Source organism: Prionailurus viverrinus, chromosome B4 (assembly GCF_022837055.1).
Source record: "Prionailurus viverrinus isolate Anna chromosome B4, UM_Priviv_1.0, whole genome shotgun sequence".
NCBI classification, from domain to species: Eukaryota; Metazoa; Chordata; class Mammalia; order Carnivora; family Felidae; genus Prionailurus; species Prionailurus viverrinus.
Window position 1 is genome coordinate 11,470,143 of NC_062567.1, and position 18,800 is coordinate 11,488,942.

Consider the following 18,800-nt stretch of genomic DNA (forward strand, 5'->3'; position numbering starts at 1 on the left):
TTAAGCATGTTTAAAAAAAAAAAACAAACCCATTAAAGAACACCTCTGTAGCTTTCATACTTTTTTTTTTTTTAATGTTTATTTATTTTTGAGACAGACACAGAGCGTGAATGGGGGAGGGGCAGAGAGAGAGGGAGACACAGAATCAGAAGCAGGCTCCAGGCTCTGAGCCATCAGCCCAGAGCCCGACGCCGGGGCTCAAACTCACGGACCGCGAGATCGTGACCTGAGCTGAAGTCGGACCCTCAACCGACTGAGCCACCCAGGTGTCCCTGTAGCTTTCATACTCTTGCTCATTTTGTTGTGGTTTTTTAAGTGTTTGAGGAAATACCACATTCATTTTTCCATGTCATGTTCAAGACACGTGTCATTCTTTTTTCCACCCAGTTTTATTGAGATAGAATTGCCATGCAGCACTGGAGAAGTTTAAGGTGTACAGCCTCGTGATTTGATCTACATACATTGTGAAATGATTACAATAACACATTTAGGAAACATCCACCATCTCCTACACAGATACAAAAAAGAAAAAAAATTTTTTTTCCCCTGATGGTGAGAAGTCTTAGGATCTCTCTTAACACCTTTCATATACGCTACACAGCAGCGTGAGCCTTAGTCATCGCTTAGAACATTCCATTCCCAGGCCTTGTTTATCTCACGACTAGAGGTTTGTACCTTCTGACGACCTTCGTCCAATTTCCCCCACCCCTGGTAACCACAAACCTGCTCTCTTTTTCTAATCTTGTTTTCTTTTAGAGTTCACGTGGAAGTGAGATTATACAGCATTCGTCTTTCTGTGTCTGAATTCACCTGGCATAACGCCCTCCAGTTCTAGCCACGTTGACACAAATGGCAAGGCTTTCCCCTTTTTAATGGTTGAATAATATTTCAATGCGTATATATACCGCATCTTTCTCCATTCATCCGTTGACAGACAGAAATGCATTATCCTGATTAAATGAATATTCTATACGTTTATTTATAGACATATACATATATGTATACAACATACAAATAGGTGTCTATGCACGCAGACATGCGCTGAACAGTTTTCCTGTCTTTATCGAGTAGATCGAATCTAAATGCCCTGCCCTCCACAGCATAGTTCTGGAACCACACCTGATCTCCAGGTATGGCATTTCCTTCCATCCAGGTAACGTCCTCTCTGCTCCCTGTCGAGTCTCACTCCTAGACTTCATACATGATGTTTCTCTTGCAAAATCGTGTTCTTCCTTGTTTGCCAACTAATCGAAATCACTTCCTTAAAAACCTGCTTTACCGAGAGTAAAGCGGTGGTTACCAGGTGACGGGGGGACGGAGGAAAAGAATGATGGTGTTTAACAGCACACACTTGTACTGACTAGTAAACAGGCCACAGAGAGCTAGTGCATGGTGGAATGAATATGATTAATATTACTTTTCTATAATGATGTAATGCGATATATATGCTTCAGTGGCAACCACATTACAATATATAAATGCATAAAATAACATGTTTTAAGTTTATGAATTTTATCATGTCAAATTTATCAAATATAAATAGGTAAATAAGCAAATAATTAAAATAATGAAGTGAATACAAATGGACCCCATGCATTACGTCTAAATAGTGAAACGATGCTCTTAAGTGGAACCTGAGAAACTTAACAGAAGACCATGGGGGAGGGGAAGGAAAAAAGAGAAGTTAGAGAGGGAGGGAGCCAAACCATAAGAGAGTCTTAAAAACTGAGAATAAACTGAGGGTTGATGGGGGGTGGGAGGGAGGGGGAAGTGGGTGATGGGCATTGAGGAGGGCACCTGTTGGGATGAGCACTGGGTGTTGTATGGAAGCCAATTTGACAATAAATTTCATATTAAAAAATAAAAACAAAATAAAAAATGAAACTAAAATAAATAAATAAATAATAAATAGTGAAATGATATAAACCAAACTATTAAGTCAAATGTATCTGTCATAAAAAAATGCTTTAAAATGCAGCTTCAAAAACTCTTTCTCCTCAAATTGAAATTTTTTCAGATTTTTGTTCTTAAAAAGTCAAACGATACAAAGTAACAAAACTTGTATAAAGAATTACATAAGGGGCTTCAAAGTTAGTAAAAAAAAAAAAAAGAATTACATAAGGTACTTAGAGGAAGGTCACTGGAATCTTACCCCTTGGACATAGTAGCTGTTAAGTTTGGTAAACCCCTCCAACCTTTTAGAATTTAAGAGGCTTCTGGCTCATTCCTCTAGTTTAAGCCATTTCTTTACTGGCAATCATGAGAGTTTTATTTAAAAAATCTTTTTAATGTTTATTTTTGAGAGAGAGAGAGAGAGAGACAGAGACAGAGACACAGAGACAAAGAGAGCACGAGCAGGGGAGGGGCAGAGAGAGAGGGAGACACAGAATCCGAAGCAGGCTGCAGGCTCTGAGCTGTCAGCACAGAGCCTGGCGTGGGGCTCGAACCCACAAACCATGAGATCATGACCTGAGCAGAAATCAGACGCTTGAACGACTGAGCTGCCCAGCCGCCCCATGGAAGTTTTATTTTAAATTATTTTTTTCATATCACTATTTAAATGCTTTATTTCATACATATTATACAGTTTTCCTCATCTAGATGGGAATATACATCTTCTGCTACAATTATTTCCACATCTATATCGTCTTGCCAAGAATAAAGGTCGCATTTCCAAGTTCATGTTTTTCACAGCCAATAGTGCCTAGCCAGCGTTCTTTAGACTTTTGTTTCATAATAATCTGAATGAGTTTTCTACATCATATAATATCGTTTGAAATGCTTTTCGTATGCAAGTTAACCCAGGTCACATGTAAGGTTTGTTCTGGAAATACATATGGAATTTTGGTGGGACGGTGCAAGTGATTTTGGCGGGGGGGATATTCTAATTCATGATGCAGCTAGGGGAACATCTCTCCAAAGGGACATGGTAGGCCATCTCTTTAATCTGGTAGACCAGATTAAAAACGAGAGAAAAGAAAACTTCCCTGGTAGGAAATGAAAGTCTGAAAGGCAGGGACGGACAGAGCAATTGTAGAGAGGCATCACCTCTGACCTCATCTGCTCCCACACACTCCACTGGTGTGCCCCAGCTGGAAGAGTCTTCTCTCGAAGCTCGCCGGCCCCCTGGGACACACAGGTCACACAGGCACACCCACGCATGCACACACACACACACACACACACACACCTCTCTTCAGCTCCAGCCATTAATGATGCCCTCTCCTGATACCCACAAATCCCCCTCCAGGCAGGGAAAGAAGCCCTTCTTCTGCACACTTAAAGCCTTTACTTTTTGCTGTCATGTCACATGACCATAGACTACCGCTGCCAGGCGTTGAGGCTCTCACCCACTGGACCTGAATATCGCAAGGTCAGAGAGTACGTCTGTCTTGTTCGCCATTTATACCTAATAAAATGGTAGCCCCATGAACCAAGCCGGGAGCTTGGAGTGCATCCTTGGCAATCAGCAATCCTCCCAAATTCCATTCGCTAGTCAGTTCCTGTCCACTCTTCCTTCCGAAGCCCTCTCTCAAGTCCATCCATTTCTTTCTATCCCTCTTGCTACTTCCCTAATTGTGACCGCCCTTTCTTTTGGCTCCGTTTCTGCAACAGCTCCCTACTGGTTTCTCTTCCTCCAGGCTTGCCAGTTTTATGATTTTTTTCCTTTATGTTTATTCATTTTTGAGAGAGAGAGACAGAGTGTGAGTGGGGGAGGGAAAGAGGGAGACACAGAATCCGAAGCAGGCTCCAGGCTCTGAGCTGTCAGCACAGAGCCCGACGCGGGGCTCGCTCGAACCCACGAATGGTGAGATCGTGACCTGAGCCAATGTCAGACGATTAACTGACTGAGCCACCCGGGCGTCCCAAGGCTTGACACTTTTAAATTCATTCTCTATCCTGAAGCCGGAGATCTCACGCCACCCTTACCTTTCAGAGTCATCCCTTCATTCCCAACCACAGTGATTTTCTTTGAGCTCCTTGAATGCCTGAGGCTTTCTCTCAGCTCTAGATTTTCTCACACTCGGAATAATTCCCTGGTCTCAAATGTCTTGGCCAAGAAACAGCTGGGGAGCTGACAAGTCTCAATATGGCTTATATGTCACCTTCGGATTGGCAGGAACACAGCATGCTTCTGTTTAGCGCCCAACAATTTATTTGTTTCAAGAAGTAATGAAAACCTCTCAGCATGGGAATCTCAGGAAGCAGATTAAATGACATAAATCTCTTCAATATGACCTCAAAGCAATGCTTTTAAATACAGGATATGATTGGGTTTCAGGATGAAGACTGCATAAACTGGCCTCCCAATAGCGTTTGAAAATGTGTTTACACTAACTCCTGTCATATGCTTCCCTTTTCCTTGGGATCTCATCTCTGTGGCCAGAAGATGTAGTAAAAAGGATCCCAACCATTCATCTAACAAAATGGTTCACTCTCTGGTTAAAAAAAAAAAAAAAAAAAAAAAAAAAAAAAAGAATCACCATTCCTAATGTTACCTAAAATAGGCATTTCAGAAAGAACTCAAACCTTCTGTGTCTGCAGTGTATTCTCTTGGGAGATTAACACTCGGGATGGACTTGTTCCCTGGGAGATCTTAAATCCTATCCCAGAAGAGTAGAACCATAACATAAGGTGAGCAGAGGCAAAAAAAAAAAAAAAAAATTTATTCCTGCCACCAGTAAATTCAGATTTATAAATCTTCACGGTCCCTGCGCACTGCCTGCGATTCAATCCTGTGACTTCACTGCTCGATTCATTCTGCCCCGGGACTACTCTTCACCCTTCCTCCTTCTGCTAACCTGCTCCTGCTCCCTTCTCATCAGCCCATAACCTTGCTTCCCGGTTCACGGAGAAAACGCAAGACGTGAGAAAAGGTCATTGTCTTCATCCTGTCTCCAGACCCACCAAGCTCCTCTCAGTGGTGCCCTTGTTGTGCTGCTGTCCTGTCCCCGAGGAAGAGCTGCCCCTGTCCCCTCCGTCTAAGAGTCCCCACCCACCCCTTTACATCCTTTCCGGATTTTGTTCCTACAGGTCCCCTTCCAGCGTCTTTCAGTCGCTGCTGCTTCCCTCTCAACAGGATGATTCCTATTAGACTGCAAACATGCACTAGTATCTTCTCAACAACTCCATTTCCCTGAGCCCATTTACAGTGAAGGTCCCGGGCCCCTGCGATCCGGGGGGGGGGGGTCCTCTCCTCTTATCTCTCCCCACCTCCACGGCAACCCCTTTTGTTCCACAGCAATAACTTCCCATTCTCCCTTTCCTCCACCTCACAGGACTTGCTTCACTGGCTTCATGACTTCTTCTGCCTCCGTGGCTCTCCTTGTCAATCCCTCCAATATTTCTCCAAATGTCAAGGTGCCCCACGACTCAGTCTCAACCTTGATCTCCCCCCTTCTGTTCCCTTCCCTTCTCTCTTGGTTGTACTTTGCTTCCCCCTTCTCCGGCCACACTCACGCCCCAAGGCACGGTCCCAATACCGTCCACACGCTCGTGGCTTCCCAATCTCAGTCTCCAAGCCTTGTGCTTGAGCTCCAGCTTTCTTCATTTGCCCTCCCACGTGACCTCACCCGGATGTCCAATAAGCAGCTCACATGTCACCTGTCTGGATTCGACTCCTGATTATTTTTCCCCAAGACTTGCTCCTTCCCCCACTGTTCCCTGTCTCTGTCCTGTTCCCCTATGACTCGGGTCAAAATTCTCTCTTTCTTCCACACCTTGCTTCCGATCCATAATGAAATGCTACCGCCTGCACTTTCAAATGAATCCCAGACCCAACCATTTTTCAACCCCAGCTGCTGTCACCAAACCCCAGTCTCCTTCCGCGCTTGCTTGCCTACTGTCTGTTAACCTGATCCTTGGGGAAACGTATTTCAAATGATCTTACTTGTCTACTCAAAACCACCAGGGGCTACCCATCACTCCTTGAATAAAATCCAAAGCCTTGACCCTGGCCCTTCAGTTATTATGTAATCTTTCCTCTACTGGGCTCTCTGGCTTCATTTTCTGTCACTCTTTCCCCTGACTTGGGTCCAGCTCAGTGCCCTTTATCGATCTCCCAAGGGTACTCTCATCTCCAGACTTCAGCAATGACTTTACTGTAGGCTGGAACACCACCCGACCCTCCATACTTGGTTCCCTCCCTCACTTAATTACTTTAGGTCCTTGTTCTGATATTCCACCTCCTCAATAAAAGTCTAACCACCTGTGGTAAGCAAAATAATAGACGCCCAAAATGTCTATACCTTAAACCTTCCCCCCCCCCCGCCCCCAAACCTGTGAATATTTTAGGTTGCCTGGCAAAGGGAATTAAGGCTGCAGATGGAATTAAGGTTGCTAGGGAGCTGAATTTGAGATAGAGAGATTATCCTGGATTATCCAGACCGATGTCATATAAAGGGTACTTGAGAGTGGAAGAGGGAAGCAGGAAAGGAGAACCAGAGACTTGAGAGCACAATGACTCAGCCTGACATTGCTCGTTTTGAAAACCGACGAGGGCTCTGAACCAAGGAACGTGGGCAGTCTCTGGAAACCAGAAATAGGTTCTGCCCGCAGAGCGTCCCTCAGGGACACAGCCCTGCCAGCGCGTTGATTTGAGCCCAGTGGGATCTAGTTTCCACTTTGGCCTCCAAAACCATAAGATAATCGGTTTGTGTTGTTTGAAGCCACCACGTGTATGGTAATTTGTTACAGTGGCACCAGGAAATTAATACCGCCCAATCAAAAATAGATACACGGGTGGGGACACACCACTCTCTGTCACCTTGGCCTTACCTTTCTTTTTCTGTCACTGGCTGTGCACCATAAACCCCACAAGAGTAAGGAAGGCCTTGGGCTCTCTTCATGGCCACACTTCGACTCTTTAGACTGGTGTCTGCTTACGGAAAACTACTAACCCTGTTCTAGTCACTGAAATTTGATTTTATTGCCTGCTAACCTGAAGCTTCACTTTCGCTTCCACTGTTGTCTTAAGATAATATTTTTAGAAGTAAAGGTGGGTTAAAATGAACCGCAGGGCACCTGGGTGGCTCACTTGGTTAAGCATCCAACTTCAGCTCAGGTCACGATCTCACAGCCGGAGAGTTCAAGCCCCAGGTCAGGCTCTGAGCTGATTAGCTCAGAGCCTGGTGCCTGCTTCAGATTCCGTGTCTCCCTCTCTCTCCCTGCCCCTCGCCCACTTGGATGCAGGTACGCTCTCGCGTGCTCTCTCTCTCTCAAAAATAAATTGATATTAAAAAGTGAACTGAAATGTGCCTTGAGGGGGGAAAAGACATTGATTTTACGGCACGTATCCCAAGAAGGCTGACTGAAAGGATGAAGGGCATTCGGTCTTCCCAGACAACATTTGTGGTAGAGAATGGAGTCCAGGCAGACCAGGTTAAGGACTGATTTTTGGTAGAAAGTTGCACTCAAATCCCTGCTGACAGAAACACCTTCATTTCCTTGCCATTTATGTGCTCTCTACCGGAAGTGTGAGGGTTGGGACTGCAGCCCCGAAGAGCTATGCCATTTCAGTCCCCCCCCCCCCAAAATCTGTCCTACAAAATATGTCCATTAGGGATAGAAGAAAAATCAGTTTTAATCACAGTTTTCAAAGCCAACCTCTTTTACTACATTTCCTATCCTACCTGGTATTCTTCTATAGGTTGTAGACACAATTTTGTTAGGTGCGGATAAAAAAAAAACAGTGTGAAGTAAGTTGGCATGGCCAACCTCCGGAGCATGCTTTGGCCTACCAAATGTGAGGAGAAGTGGTGAATGTCCATTCCGGGCAGAAGCTTTAACAAACAGTGTGCAACGCTCTACCTGCCTCTATAGCTGGAGTGATCTTGAAAGCGGTCATCAATGAGGAACCTCCATTAGCCTGCATCCTTCATAAGAACCTCCTTACCACCTCACATTAAACATACAAGGGCGCCTGGGTGGCTTAGTCTCTTAAGCGTCCTGCTCTTGGTTTTGGCTCAGGTCACGACTTCACAATTTCCTGAGTTTGAGTCGGGCACCCGGCTGTGTGCTTCCGGTGCGGAACCTGCTTGGGATTCTCTCTCCCCCTTTCTCTCTGCCCCTCCCCTACTCATGTTGTCTCTGTCTCTCTCAAAATAAATAAATCAACTTTAAAAAATAAACACACAGTGTGAGCAAGCGATGCACCTGGGTTGTCTGAAGCCAGAGATTTGGGAGTCATTCGTTACTACAGTAATTCCTGGGTATGCTTTGGCCTAAGACACGTGAAGATCAATAGTGACCAACCAATAAATGTTTTACCTATGAATCCTGTGGGTTTCCTTAGTTCATGAATTCTCGGTGCCATTCCTAGGAGAACATGCACTGACAGTCTCACAGAGGCTTCGATTTTACGTGTCAACTTGCCCAACTCAGGGGGTGTCCAGATATTTCACTAAACATTATTTCTGGATATGTCTGTGAGGGTGTTTCCACATGAAATTAGCATCTGAATTGGTAGGTTCTGTACAATGGTGCACCCACCATAGAAGGGTGCAGCCCCTTCTATGTGTCAGACCATCAAGTCCACGATCCTGATGATTCAGGGACAACTTGAAAATGAAAACAGGCGATACAACTCCATCTTCTTATTTTTACACATATAAGGGTTACTGAACACATCCTTAGTCTTCAGTATTTGTAAATGGAAACACCCATAGGGGCGCCTGGGTGGCTCTGTCGGTTGGGTGTCTGACCTCGGCTCAGGTCATGATCTCACGGTCAGTGAGTTTGAGCCCCGCGTCGGGCTCTGTGCTGACAGCTCAGAGCCTGGAGCCTGCTTCGGATTCTGGGTCTCCCTCTCTCTCTCTCTGACCCTCCCCCGTTCATGCTCTGTCTCTTTCTGTCTCAAAAATTAAAAAAACGTTAAAAAAAATGTGAACACCGATAGAAATAGTACATTTTTAATCTACTCTACTATCTACACTCAATCTTCAAAATACTTCAGTGAACTCAACAATTCCACTTAGAAATTTTTGCGTGCTTCATTTTACTAGTTTTCCTGATCATAAATAAATACCTATTCACAGTTTTGAAAATGAGGTAAAAAATGCATTAAAAAAAGAAGAAGAAGGAAAAAAGGGGCACCTGGGTGGCTCAGTTGGTTAAGCATCCGGCTCTTGATTTCAGTGCAGGTCATGATCTTATGGTTCGTGAGAGGGAGCCCTGTGTTGGGCTCTGGGCTAAGAGTATGGAGCCTGCTTGGGATTCGCTCTTTCTCTCCCTCCCTCCCCTACTCGTGCTCTCCCTCTCTCTCAAAATAAATAAGGAAGAAAAAACTTTGGTTTTAATCCCACTTTCCGAGGACAGCCTCTCAACGTGTATTTTTCTTCCCTTCAACATGTCTAGATACAATTTTGAATTTTATGCTTTTCACCTGCCATTAAAACAAAACCATTTTCCCATATTAATACCGATTCTCGGTAGGCTTCATGTTTTATGATTATAATACTTAATTGTACGATTATGCCACAATTTACTTGACCACCCAGATCGAGGATGTTTGAAGACATTATATTTTAGTGTTTATACCTCCGTTCTCCTAAAAAACAATTGGCAGCAACTTCACAATTAATGTCTAAAGTCTATTTCCCACTGGGAATGGTAGGAAGGGAGAAGCCAAAAGTACCAGAAAGTCGTTACGGGGAGAGAAGGTGCTCTGGATGGTCAGGGACACCAGGGTGTGGGTCCAGGGTGAGTAGGGACATGGGTGTGTATGTAACACACGTTTGAGAGACACCCTGTGCTGTGCTGTATTGTGAATGGAGCCATAACCTGACCAGTGGGAGCGGGTTCACCCGGCTACACCCGGGGCCAGTGCTCTGCATGAAGGTGGGCTATGCGAGGTTCCTGCATACACCTATTCCTGTAGCAATGGTGTGTGCCTTTCCAATCTCCACACATCCCGGAAACCAGGGCAGACGGATACAGAGGCTTCTGCAACATCATACACAAATCTGCGTCCTTATGTCAGATATCTGAGGTAAAGAATAAAACTGAACTAATATTCTTATGTATATGCCCGGCAGGGTACTTAACGCTGACTGTGAAAACTACAGGAAATGTTTGAGGTGGGGTCTCCTTAGCCTAATGAAACCAGTGAGGGGTCCCATGCCTGACTTTCAGTAAGGATAAGAAAATTACACAAGTATGATGCTTCATTGCAAAGATTTCTTCTTACTCAGCATGTTTTCATTGACAGTGCTCTTACCAAACATACTCCGAACATGTAATCCTTTAAATTGCTTTTAACGTTTGTTTATTTTTTAGAGACAGAGAGAGACAGAGCAGGAGCTGGGGAGGGGGAGAGAGGCGGTGGTGGGGGGGGGGGACACAGCAGGCTCCAGGCTCCGAGCTGTCAGCACAGAGCCCAACGTGGCGCTCGAACCCACAAACCGTGAGATCATGACCTGAGCCAGCGTCACATACATGTTTAACTGACTGAGCCACCCAGGTGCCCCTGAATATATAATCCTTTACTTAAAGAATACTGAAGAAGGTCCTACACGATGATCGGACCAATGGTCCCCCCTTATTTGGAGGCGGTGGCCTAAGCTCTTCAACGATAATGTGTGTCCTTATACTGCCAGTTATTAGTTCCAACGGTCCAGGAACTTAAAGACCACATGCTCATAGCAATGGTCACAAAACCAAACTGCATCTCCACATCGAATATACAACTCTCTGGCATTCTCCATAAAGATTTTCTTTTTCGTTTCCAAACAGACAGATCCACTCTTGGTAATGGATCATTCTCTGGGTTTTGACAAAAACACATTAGCCACGTACCCACTGCCACAATCAAGGCATAGAAAGTTCCACTGTGCGTCGACCCCCCTACCCACCAAACTCGCTTGTTCTGCGCCTCTGGGGAGTCAACACCTCCTTTCCAACCCCAATGCCTGGCATTTTTACAAAGACTTGTTTTGTAATCTATGCCTCGTTTCTATGGAAAACAATTAAAAGGCGAGATGAGGGGCGCCTGGGTGGCGCAGTCGGTTAAGCGTCCGACTTCAGCCAGGTCACGATCTCGCGGTCCGTGAGTTCGAGCCCCGCGTCAGGCTCTGGGCTGATGGCTCAGAGCCTGGAGCCTGTTTCCAATTCTGTGTCTCCCTCTCTCTCTGCCCCTCCCCCGTTCATGTTCTGTCTCTCTCTGTCCCCAAAATAAATAAACGTTGAAAAAAAAATTTAAAAAAATAAAATAAAATAAAAGGCGAGATGATCACTTTTACCAATGTTTATGGATCTAGAAAATTTGGCAGACCTTTGGGGCCATATACTAAATAACAACGGTTCAGCAACTGGACTCTGCAGAACTGAGATTCAGCTCTGTTTCTTCCAAACTGGTGTGGGAAGTGCCTGGCTCACGTCCAACAAAATAACACCAGTGTATTAGGTAGAATATTTCTAGTGTACATCACCTATTGGTGAATTGCGATTTTCTTACGTACCTCAACTACCCATAACAGAATTCAAATTATGTTTAATCTATTTTTGGATTTCATTATATAGGTGCACCTTGCTTGATGCCTTCAATGTGTTTTTGCTAAGGATATACTTAAACCGAATTTTGAAAATTAAGTATTATTTTCTAAGTGAGTGCTTTTAGTGGGATCAATGATAAGTCTCCTATCTATCTTCCTCGAAAATCCCCATTTGTGTATCCCTTATTTGTGTAATCCCTATTGGCGTCAGTCAGGGCACATCTGATCTGAGCTTTTCTTGGAATATCGGCGACGCTCTATTCGCACTTGCATAGCTACCGGGCTCTCTACACACAACAGCTAAAGTCTGAAGGCGCACATCTCAACCAGTCACCTTAAGGGTCCGGGCGCTTTTGTCTGCTTTCAGAATAATTTTAAGACAATTTCCCACCTTTCTCCCAGAACGCTGCAGCTGCTACACAGGCTATTCCTGCCAAAAGCCTGGAAGCCTGTTCCATCACGCAGACTTCTAGCTTCTTGAAAAGAATTTTGCAGATCAGGCAACAACAGGCGCCTAATGTTCATACAACTCAACTAGCCGTGGAGCAGATCTGTTTCCCATTTCTAGTTGGAGTTTCAAGGACTTCCTTTTTCTAATTGCTTCCTCGGTTGCTATGTGCTGTAGGGACCACGGCCTCCTGCCTTCTCGTATCAGGACTCGGGCGCGTTCTGTCGTCTGAGAGTCTGAGCCAATTGGGACAAGCTTAGGGAAGGTGGTTGCATCTGTCAAGGGCCATGTGTCAGGCATGGTAGCCATCACGAGCTGCTCCCAGAATAAGTAAACCATCCAGCAAAACCACCCTCAACGATTCCGTGGGATCCACACTGCATGTATATGTACATGTATGTTTCTGGTTAGCAAAACTTATACTAATTATGGCATGATTAATTCTTAACGGAGGTCACGTTGAGGCTGCCTCCTCCCCTTTTCCACTTGCAGTTGAACTTCCCAAAGCCCAGATTTCTGCCGCCCGTGAGTTCTGTCACATTGGTGTTATTTCCTCTGTCATTTACTTGATAGCTCCGACCTCCGTTTTTCTTCTCTTTGTTCCTGAACAAAACCTGATTTCTTTCTGAGGGAGCTGGGAAAAGCAAGACTTATGCGACCAATATGTTTCCCAACCCCTCCCATGAGAGAGGGCACACCCAATATTATCAAAAAGCACCCCCTGTACCAGTCACAGCGCCAGATGCTTAAAGCTGCCTTCTTATTGCGGGCTCACTTAACACAAAATAAAACAGACCCCCAACACAAAGGCTTCCTTCCGGTCCCCAAGCTAAAACACAACTCCCACGAAAAGTCATACCGTTTCAGAGCTTTGAGATAATCCTAACCAAACCGTCTTCCATTTCAAGGTTTTGTTTTGTTGTTTAAACACAAAGATACTAGATAAAGGCCAGGCAAATTCTGGTACTTTTTCTCAGAGGGTTCCGAGTCTCAGTGGCACCCCCCACCTCTTCCTGTTCCTTCTTTCAGTGGGTCCCTAATTGCCAGTGGTTCCCAGCTGCATTGCCTCCCCGTTATTCTTAGCGATAGGATGACTCTGACGGGTAATTAGCTCATGCCATTATCTTTCTGCTCAAAATGTCTCACTTGTGTATTTAATTAGGTATTTGCACACCGTGCCTGTGCTACTATTGTTGCAATTTGCCCATCATTCCAAAGATGAGGCTCCACTGACTCTACGTCACTCTTCCCCCCTTTTGGGGGCAGGAAGGCTGAAACGTAGCAGCTTTATTTACCGCACACATGGGCTTAGAAACCGCCGGAAAGAGAACTAATGAACCTGGGAGTCGATTTAGGAAGGACGAAACACGAATCTGGCAGATGCGATGTTTGACATTGTTTGAGGCACGGGGCACAGGTTAGGGAGTTTCTGAGGCAGAAGTGAAAGAGATCAATTTGGTGATGGGGGAATTTTATTCCAGTGAAGTAAGAGGGAAAGACAGAAGGGAGATGAGAGAAGTGCTTTTCTGCAGCTCCTTGATTTTATACAGAGCAGGAAAATTATCTATTCTTTGCACTTTGCCCCTCCCCCACTGCCATATGCTTCCCTCAGGTTTCCTTTCTCCGTACTTGAAAGGACCACAGATTTTAATAGTATTCATGCATTTGAAGTGTGAGGCTATTCCTGGTTTCCTGTTTTTGAATTTATGGTGAGGAGGAATTTTTAAAATCCAATAAGATATGGTAATATCCAGTCTTTATATGAGGAGGTAAAAATAAAATAAGCGATTATTTAATGAAAAAAAAAATAATAACATGAACTAAATGGAAGTTGAAAAAAGAAAAAAGGCAGTTGACCTTACATAAACTGAAGTTCAAGATCACAACCAGATCCAGGGACTGACTTATAGGCCAGTCTCTTTCAACGACTAAGCCGAGTTTAGTTGGTTACCACCGTGAACACGAAATTGTAGACACCCCAGGGGCCTGCACACGTTGAAGCAATGTCATTAAAAGGTCAAATTCACTTAGAACACCTTGAATTCAGATGTAATAGTAAAAGCAGACCCAGAGCTAACACACAGGGGGAGTCAGGACTATCTTTTCAGAGGAATATTTGCAATATAATCTGTATTTCTGCCTGAGACATCACACTAGTCCGTGAACGGCAGCTTCAGCACTCAGAGCCACTACTAGGTCAAGCAGAGGAACGTTCTTCCTCTGTTGGGAAAACTACGTTGCCGTCAATGGGCAGAGAGTAAGACAGGAGGCAGGTGACTGGGGACAGTGAGGGGACACAGCCCGCTGTGGGGAGCTCTGGCAAACCAGGGGCATGTACGACCCATCATTCCCGTGGAGAAAAAGACTCCTCTGACCTCCGCTTTCTGCAACCCCCGACCCAAACCGCTTTTCCCTTCCAGATCCTCTCTAGAAGATCATTTTAATTGCAATTTGTGAAGGTAACTGGGGGGCGAGGGAATGGAACGGGGTGGGGGGGGGCAAGCCATGTCTCAGCTCCACAGGATTGGACCCTGAATTTGCACCCTATCAGGACCAGGCTTCTCCCTTTCCTGGAAGGAAGGCAGGGTGAAGAGGCAGGCTCTATAGCAGGCAGACCTCTTTTCCAACCGTGCACCGACCGTTTACCACGGTGTGGCCTTGTGTGTATCTTTTTTTAACACGTTTGATGTCAATTTCCTTATTCATAAAACGCATGTTATGGATTAGAAATAAGTGGTATACAGTAGGTGATCAAAACATGTAAAGCATGTGGGAACACGGACGGCCAGACGCCCGAGTCAGCAACCCCTTTGTTTCTGCCTTTCATCCTTGCTTCCAAGATCACACTCTGCACAAAGAACAGAGGCTTGAACTGGAAATCGCTACACTGACGCCTGGCGCCCCTCCTCTCTTTCCCTGCCTTCCGGCAAATGGCAGCCACTGGCACTTCCGTCGTCTGGGGCACCTGGATAAGAAACCGGTAGAAATGAGGTGTCCTGTGCTGGCTAGCACCCACTCAGTAGCCAAGGTCAAGCCGGGCTGGGGTTCCCAGATTCCTTTTGCCCCACCGTTCCCAGGCCATTCCCAGCAGCAACCAAGGTTCCTGGGCCCACAGTACCCCCTGATGGCTAACACGGGGAACTTTCTTTACTCAAAGGCTCTTCTCTCGGGGCGACTCGCCCAAGCTTTCACAGATCACTGCTTTGTTCGTTCCATCACAGACCATTCATTTCTCACGAACGTGTGGTTGCCTAAGCTGTTTTTGGTCTTCACTTTTTGCTCAATGATTTCAGAAACGTCTATCTCCCTCCTTGCTTTTTACCCCTTATCTTACTCCTTTTATGAGTCCTCAAATCATTGCGGTTATGGTTGCTAAGTATAATTGTAGGATAAGGACATCTGTCTGGCAAAAAAAAAACACCCTAAGAAACCTCCATTCATTTAGAAGTAAACTACGACATAGCGGAGAACCACAAGCATTAATCTCTAAAGCCCTTTGAGATATCCAGAAGACTTCCCCAGAACTTGCACAGAAGATGCCATTCACCCCTGGCTCTTTCTCCAAGTAACACTGATCTTTGCTCGGCATCCTTACCATTTTTCTATTTACTTAATTGCTAAAATTGTACTAGTTTGTCCCCTACTGTTTCATTGCAAACACAATTCGGCTCCAATAAGGGTTAAGTGCATTCCTGTGGGCTATTCTGGAAACCAAAGCACAGTCTTTCAGCATTAGTTCTTTATGGGAAAGTGAATTCAAATCTCCAAGCAGTTGCTTGAGGAGGAACTTTTGGAAAATCTACCTATTGTAATTCAACACTGGAAATTTTGGGCTGGGAGTGTTCAGTTTTTAAAAATTCATACTGATGTCTGTATTCTCTGGTTTTCATCTATTGAACCATGACATCTACTGGGATTAGCACTTAGAAAGGTATTCAGATGTGACTTATCCGGGCAGACATCGGTTCTTCTTTTATCAAAGGAAAAATATACTAACCAGATCCTGATTTGGTATGCTATGGGAATGTTCTAGAAGGTTACAAAATTCATGTCCATGACTATAGATTGCTTCTCGGTAAAAAGGCATTAACATATCTTAAAGTATAAATATTTATTTCCCTTAACTTAAATCCAAATAATACGAATGTTTTATGTCTTTATTTATCAAGGCTTAAGTTTTAAAGACTTTGAAAAATACAATTGATTTTGATATGGATTATTAAAAATGCCATTAACTTGATGCTTAATTCTTCTGAATGAGGAAATTTATTCTCAAGCTGGAGGTCAGTAATCAGAAGCATCTAAAATCCCAATCAAACAACTAATTGTTCTATAATTACAAATTAACATCAAGTGGCTTAATTTTTCTAATTTCTAATAAATTTAAAAGTTAAAGCTTGTAAAAATTGGGATGAAATAACTGAGTTATGGTAACTGAGCTATTGTGACTATATATAGATACATATGAAAGACATAATTTGAAAATGCTTTTATAAAATATTTTCCTTATTTGGTCATAATTCAAGGTAAGCCTTGCATACAATTTTTTCTTTGAAATGATTTCCATATTGAAAGAACTGAAATTATTTTCTCTTTTAAAAAAATGCAAATCGGTTAAAAACAGGTAAATACCACCCATCCAATTTCATTAAATGCTGTGAAGATGAATTTTCTACATACATCCTAAATGCACTCTAATGTAACAATAACGAAAAATGAGGTCATAAAATAGTTGTGTGGTATTTTATAGCAAAAGGTATTTTAAGTGGTTGATCATCCAAGAACATTATTTGAGTCCACATTTTTCTGAAAAGAGATATTTGGTTTGTGATAATGTATACCTTTTGAACTCATAGAGTTTTAGAGGTACAAATGAAAACATCCAGTGTTAATGCTTTTGAAAGCATTACGTTTAAATTATTTTCTCAGGACCCAAAGAGAAAACACCAGAGGAAACAGAACCAGCCTGAATTGTTTAAAATGTATTTGCCCTTTAATTAAATAAGAAACATCTGTCTAGGGATTTTGGAAATGAATGTAATCCATCCACACTCTGCCTGTACTAGTTTGCATCCAATGTCCAATATTTTGAAAGAAAATTCTTTCTTTCTGTAAAGAATTAAACAGCAACATGGAGCGATGTCTGGGTCTATAGCAGCTGAGTCTTGCCTCCGGAGTCTGGGCACTGGAAACGCTAAGGATCTGTCTTTCCCCAGATCTGTCCTTGGGAAGCAACCAAATTCTCTCCATAATCAAGATTAGGGTGGAACGCTTGTATGTCTTCAAAGCATCCGCTCACCCTGAAACTGCTCATCTGGGGCAGTAAGGAAACAGAAGTTACTAGGACATATCCAAATACTCAAGGTCAAAATACCAAGGTTCCCTGTCTGGGGTTCACCGTTCATTTTCCTCCCCTTCACTCAGGCTCGAGTGGAGGGACCCGGACAGCCCACAACACAAACTCATCAGACGGGCCGCATGAGGAGAAACAAAGTGGGGGAGTTAACTCCACGATGGCTCTGGTTCTTTGAAACGAGGACCCACGTTGAGAAGGACAAAGATCACTTACTGGTGTTGTCAAACGGGATCTGCTTGCACTGTGCAGACCCCTCGGCGGGCCAGGGACAGTAATAGACCGCTCCCCCTTCCACGATGTCTGGCTGGCTGGTGTTGGCTTTGGGCGCCCCCACCAAGACACTCGCTCTGCGAAAGGGTTGGAGAAAATCACTCCTTGGGAATCATGAGAGCGTGCGCGTCTGATGCAGTCTCCGTGGCCGCGTGCTCGCCGAGACTAGGGGCGGGGGCGGGGAATCGGGGGTAGAAACGTATCTCTGATGGAGACCGACTGTCAAACTTGATTTCCCGTTGGAAACCTACGGGCGCCGGAAACCTGGTTTTGAAGAGGGTGCAAATAGTCCCAATTCTTCTCTAGGTGGAGCTGTGTATGCAGTGAGATGAGAGAAGGGGAAAAAATAGCAAAGGGCAGAGCCCAGCCGCTTGCAGCAGACCGCACTTGCGCCCAGACGCTTAATTGTTACAGGCTACGCATAAACAGACTTGGATCTGTTCGGTCCCGTTTTCCCCTTTGTACGAGGCTCGGGTCTTTGCTCGAGTCCTGGGAGCCACTCCCCTCCCCCCCGCCCCGGACTTGCGTGTTCTACACAAGTGGCACATCATTAATTTAAAGTGGCACATCATTAATTCAAAGTTCACAAGGCACATCTAGCATGGAAGGGGGGGGGGGGACAAGTGGCGGGGAGCCCGAGGGGACCCCAAGTGCGCAGCGGGACGGAATCTCAGGAACCTCCCTCCATCGGGCTGCGGGCACAGGCGCGGGTCTCCCGGGGCAGAGGGGCAGGGACCCAACCTGTGGCCGGGCTCGCCCCCCCTTTGCGCAAAACTCCCCGCGCGGGGCGACTTACGTGCGAGCGGCAGGTATGTGGAAGTCCACCGCGTAGCCGAAGTAGCTGCCCTCGGGGCCGCTGTACACGGTGAGCTTGTCCACGTCCAAGTTGAACGCCTGCGAGGCGGGGGTCCGCAGCACGCCCAGCGCGGCCGAGAGGCACCAGAGGGGCGCGAGCCACTGCGCCCGGCCGTCCCGGGGACCGCGGCGGGCCCGGGCAGACATCGCCCTCCGTCCCGGTGGATGCTCACCCGGGGAGCGGGAGCCCAGGAAGCCGGCGCGGCTCCTTGGCGGGCGGCGGCGGGCGGCGCTCCCCCGATGCTCGCGTCCCGGGTCGGTGCGCGCGGCGCGTCCGCGGTGACAGCCCCGGGCGCTTCGCCGCGCGTCCTCTGCGGTCTGCTCCCCGCCTGCTCCCCGGCCGGCTCGGGGGCTGGCCGACAGGGGTGCCGGCCCTCCTCTG

The 18,800-nt window shown here is 45.5% G+C and overlaps 1 protein-coding gene across 1 annotated transcript in view; it reads right to left on the reverse strand.

Annotated features, from left to right (window-relative positions):
* ITGA8 (integrin subunit alpha 8) overlaps positions 1-18,800 on the reverse strand; it is a 206,746-nt gene that overhangs the window by 173,173 nt on the left and 14,773 nt on the right. Inside the window, exons 2-3 of the mRNA XM_047868227.1 lie at positions 18,360-18,762; positions 17,507-17,640 (exon numbers count right to left, since the gene is read on the reverse strand). Of these exons, the coding sequence (XP_047724183.1) occupies positions 17,507-17,640; positions 18,360-18,565 (340 nt within the window). The 5' untranslated portion in view covers positions 18,566-18,762. The remainder of the gene's footprint in view (positions 1-17,506; positions 17,641-18,359; positions 18,763-18,800) is intronic.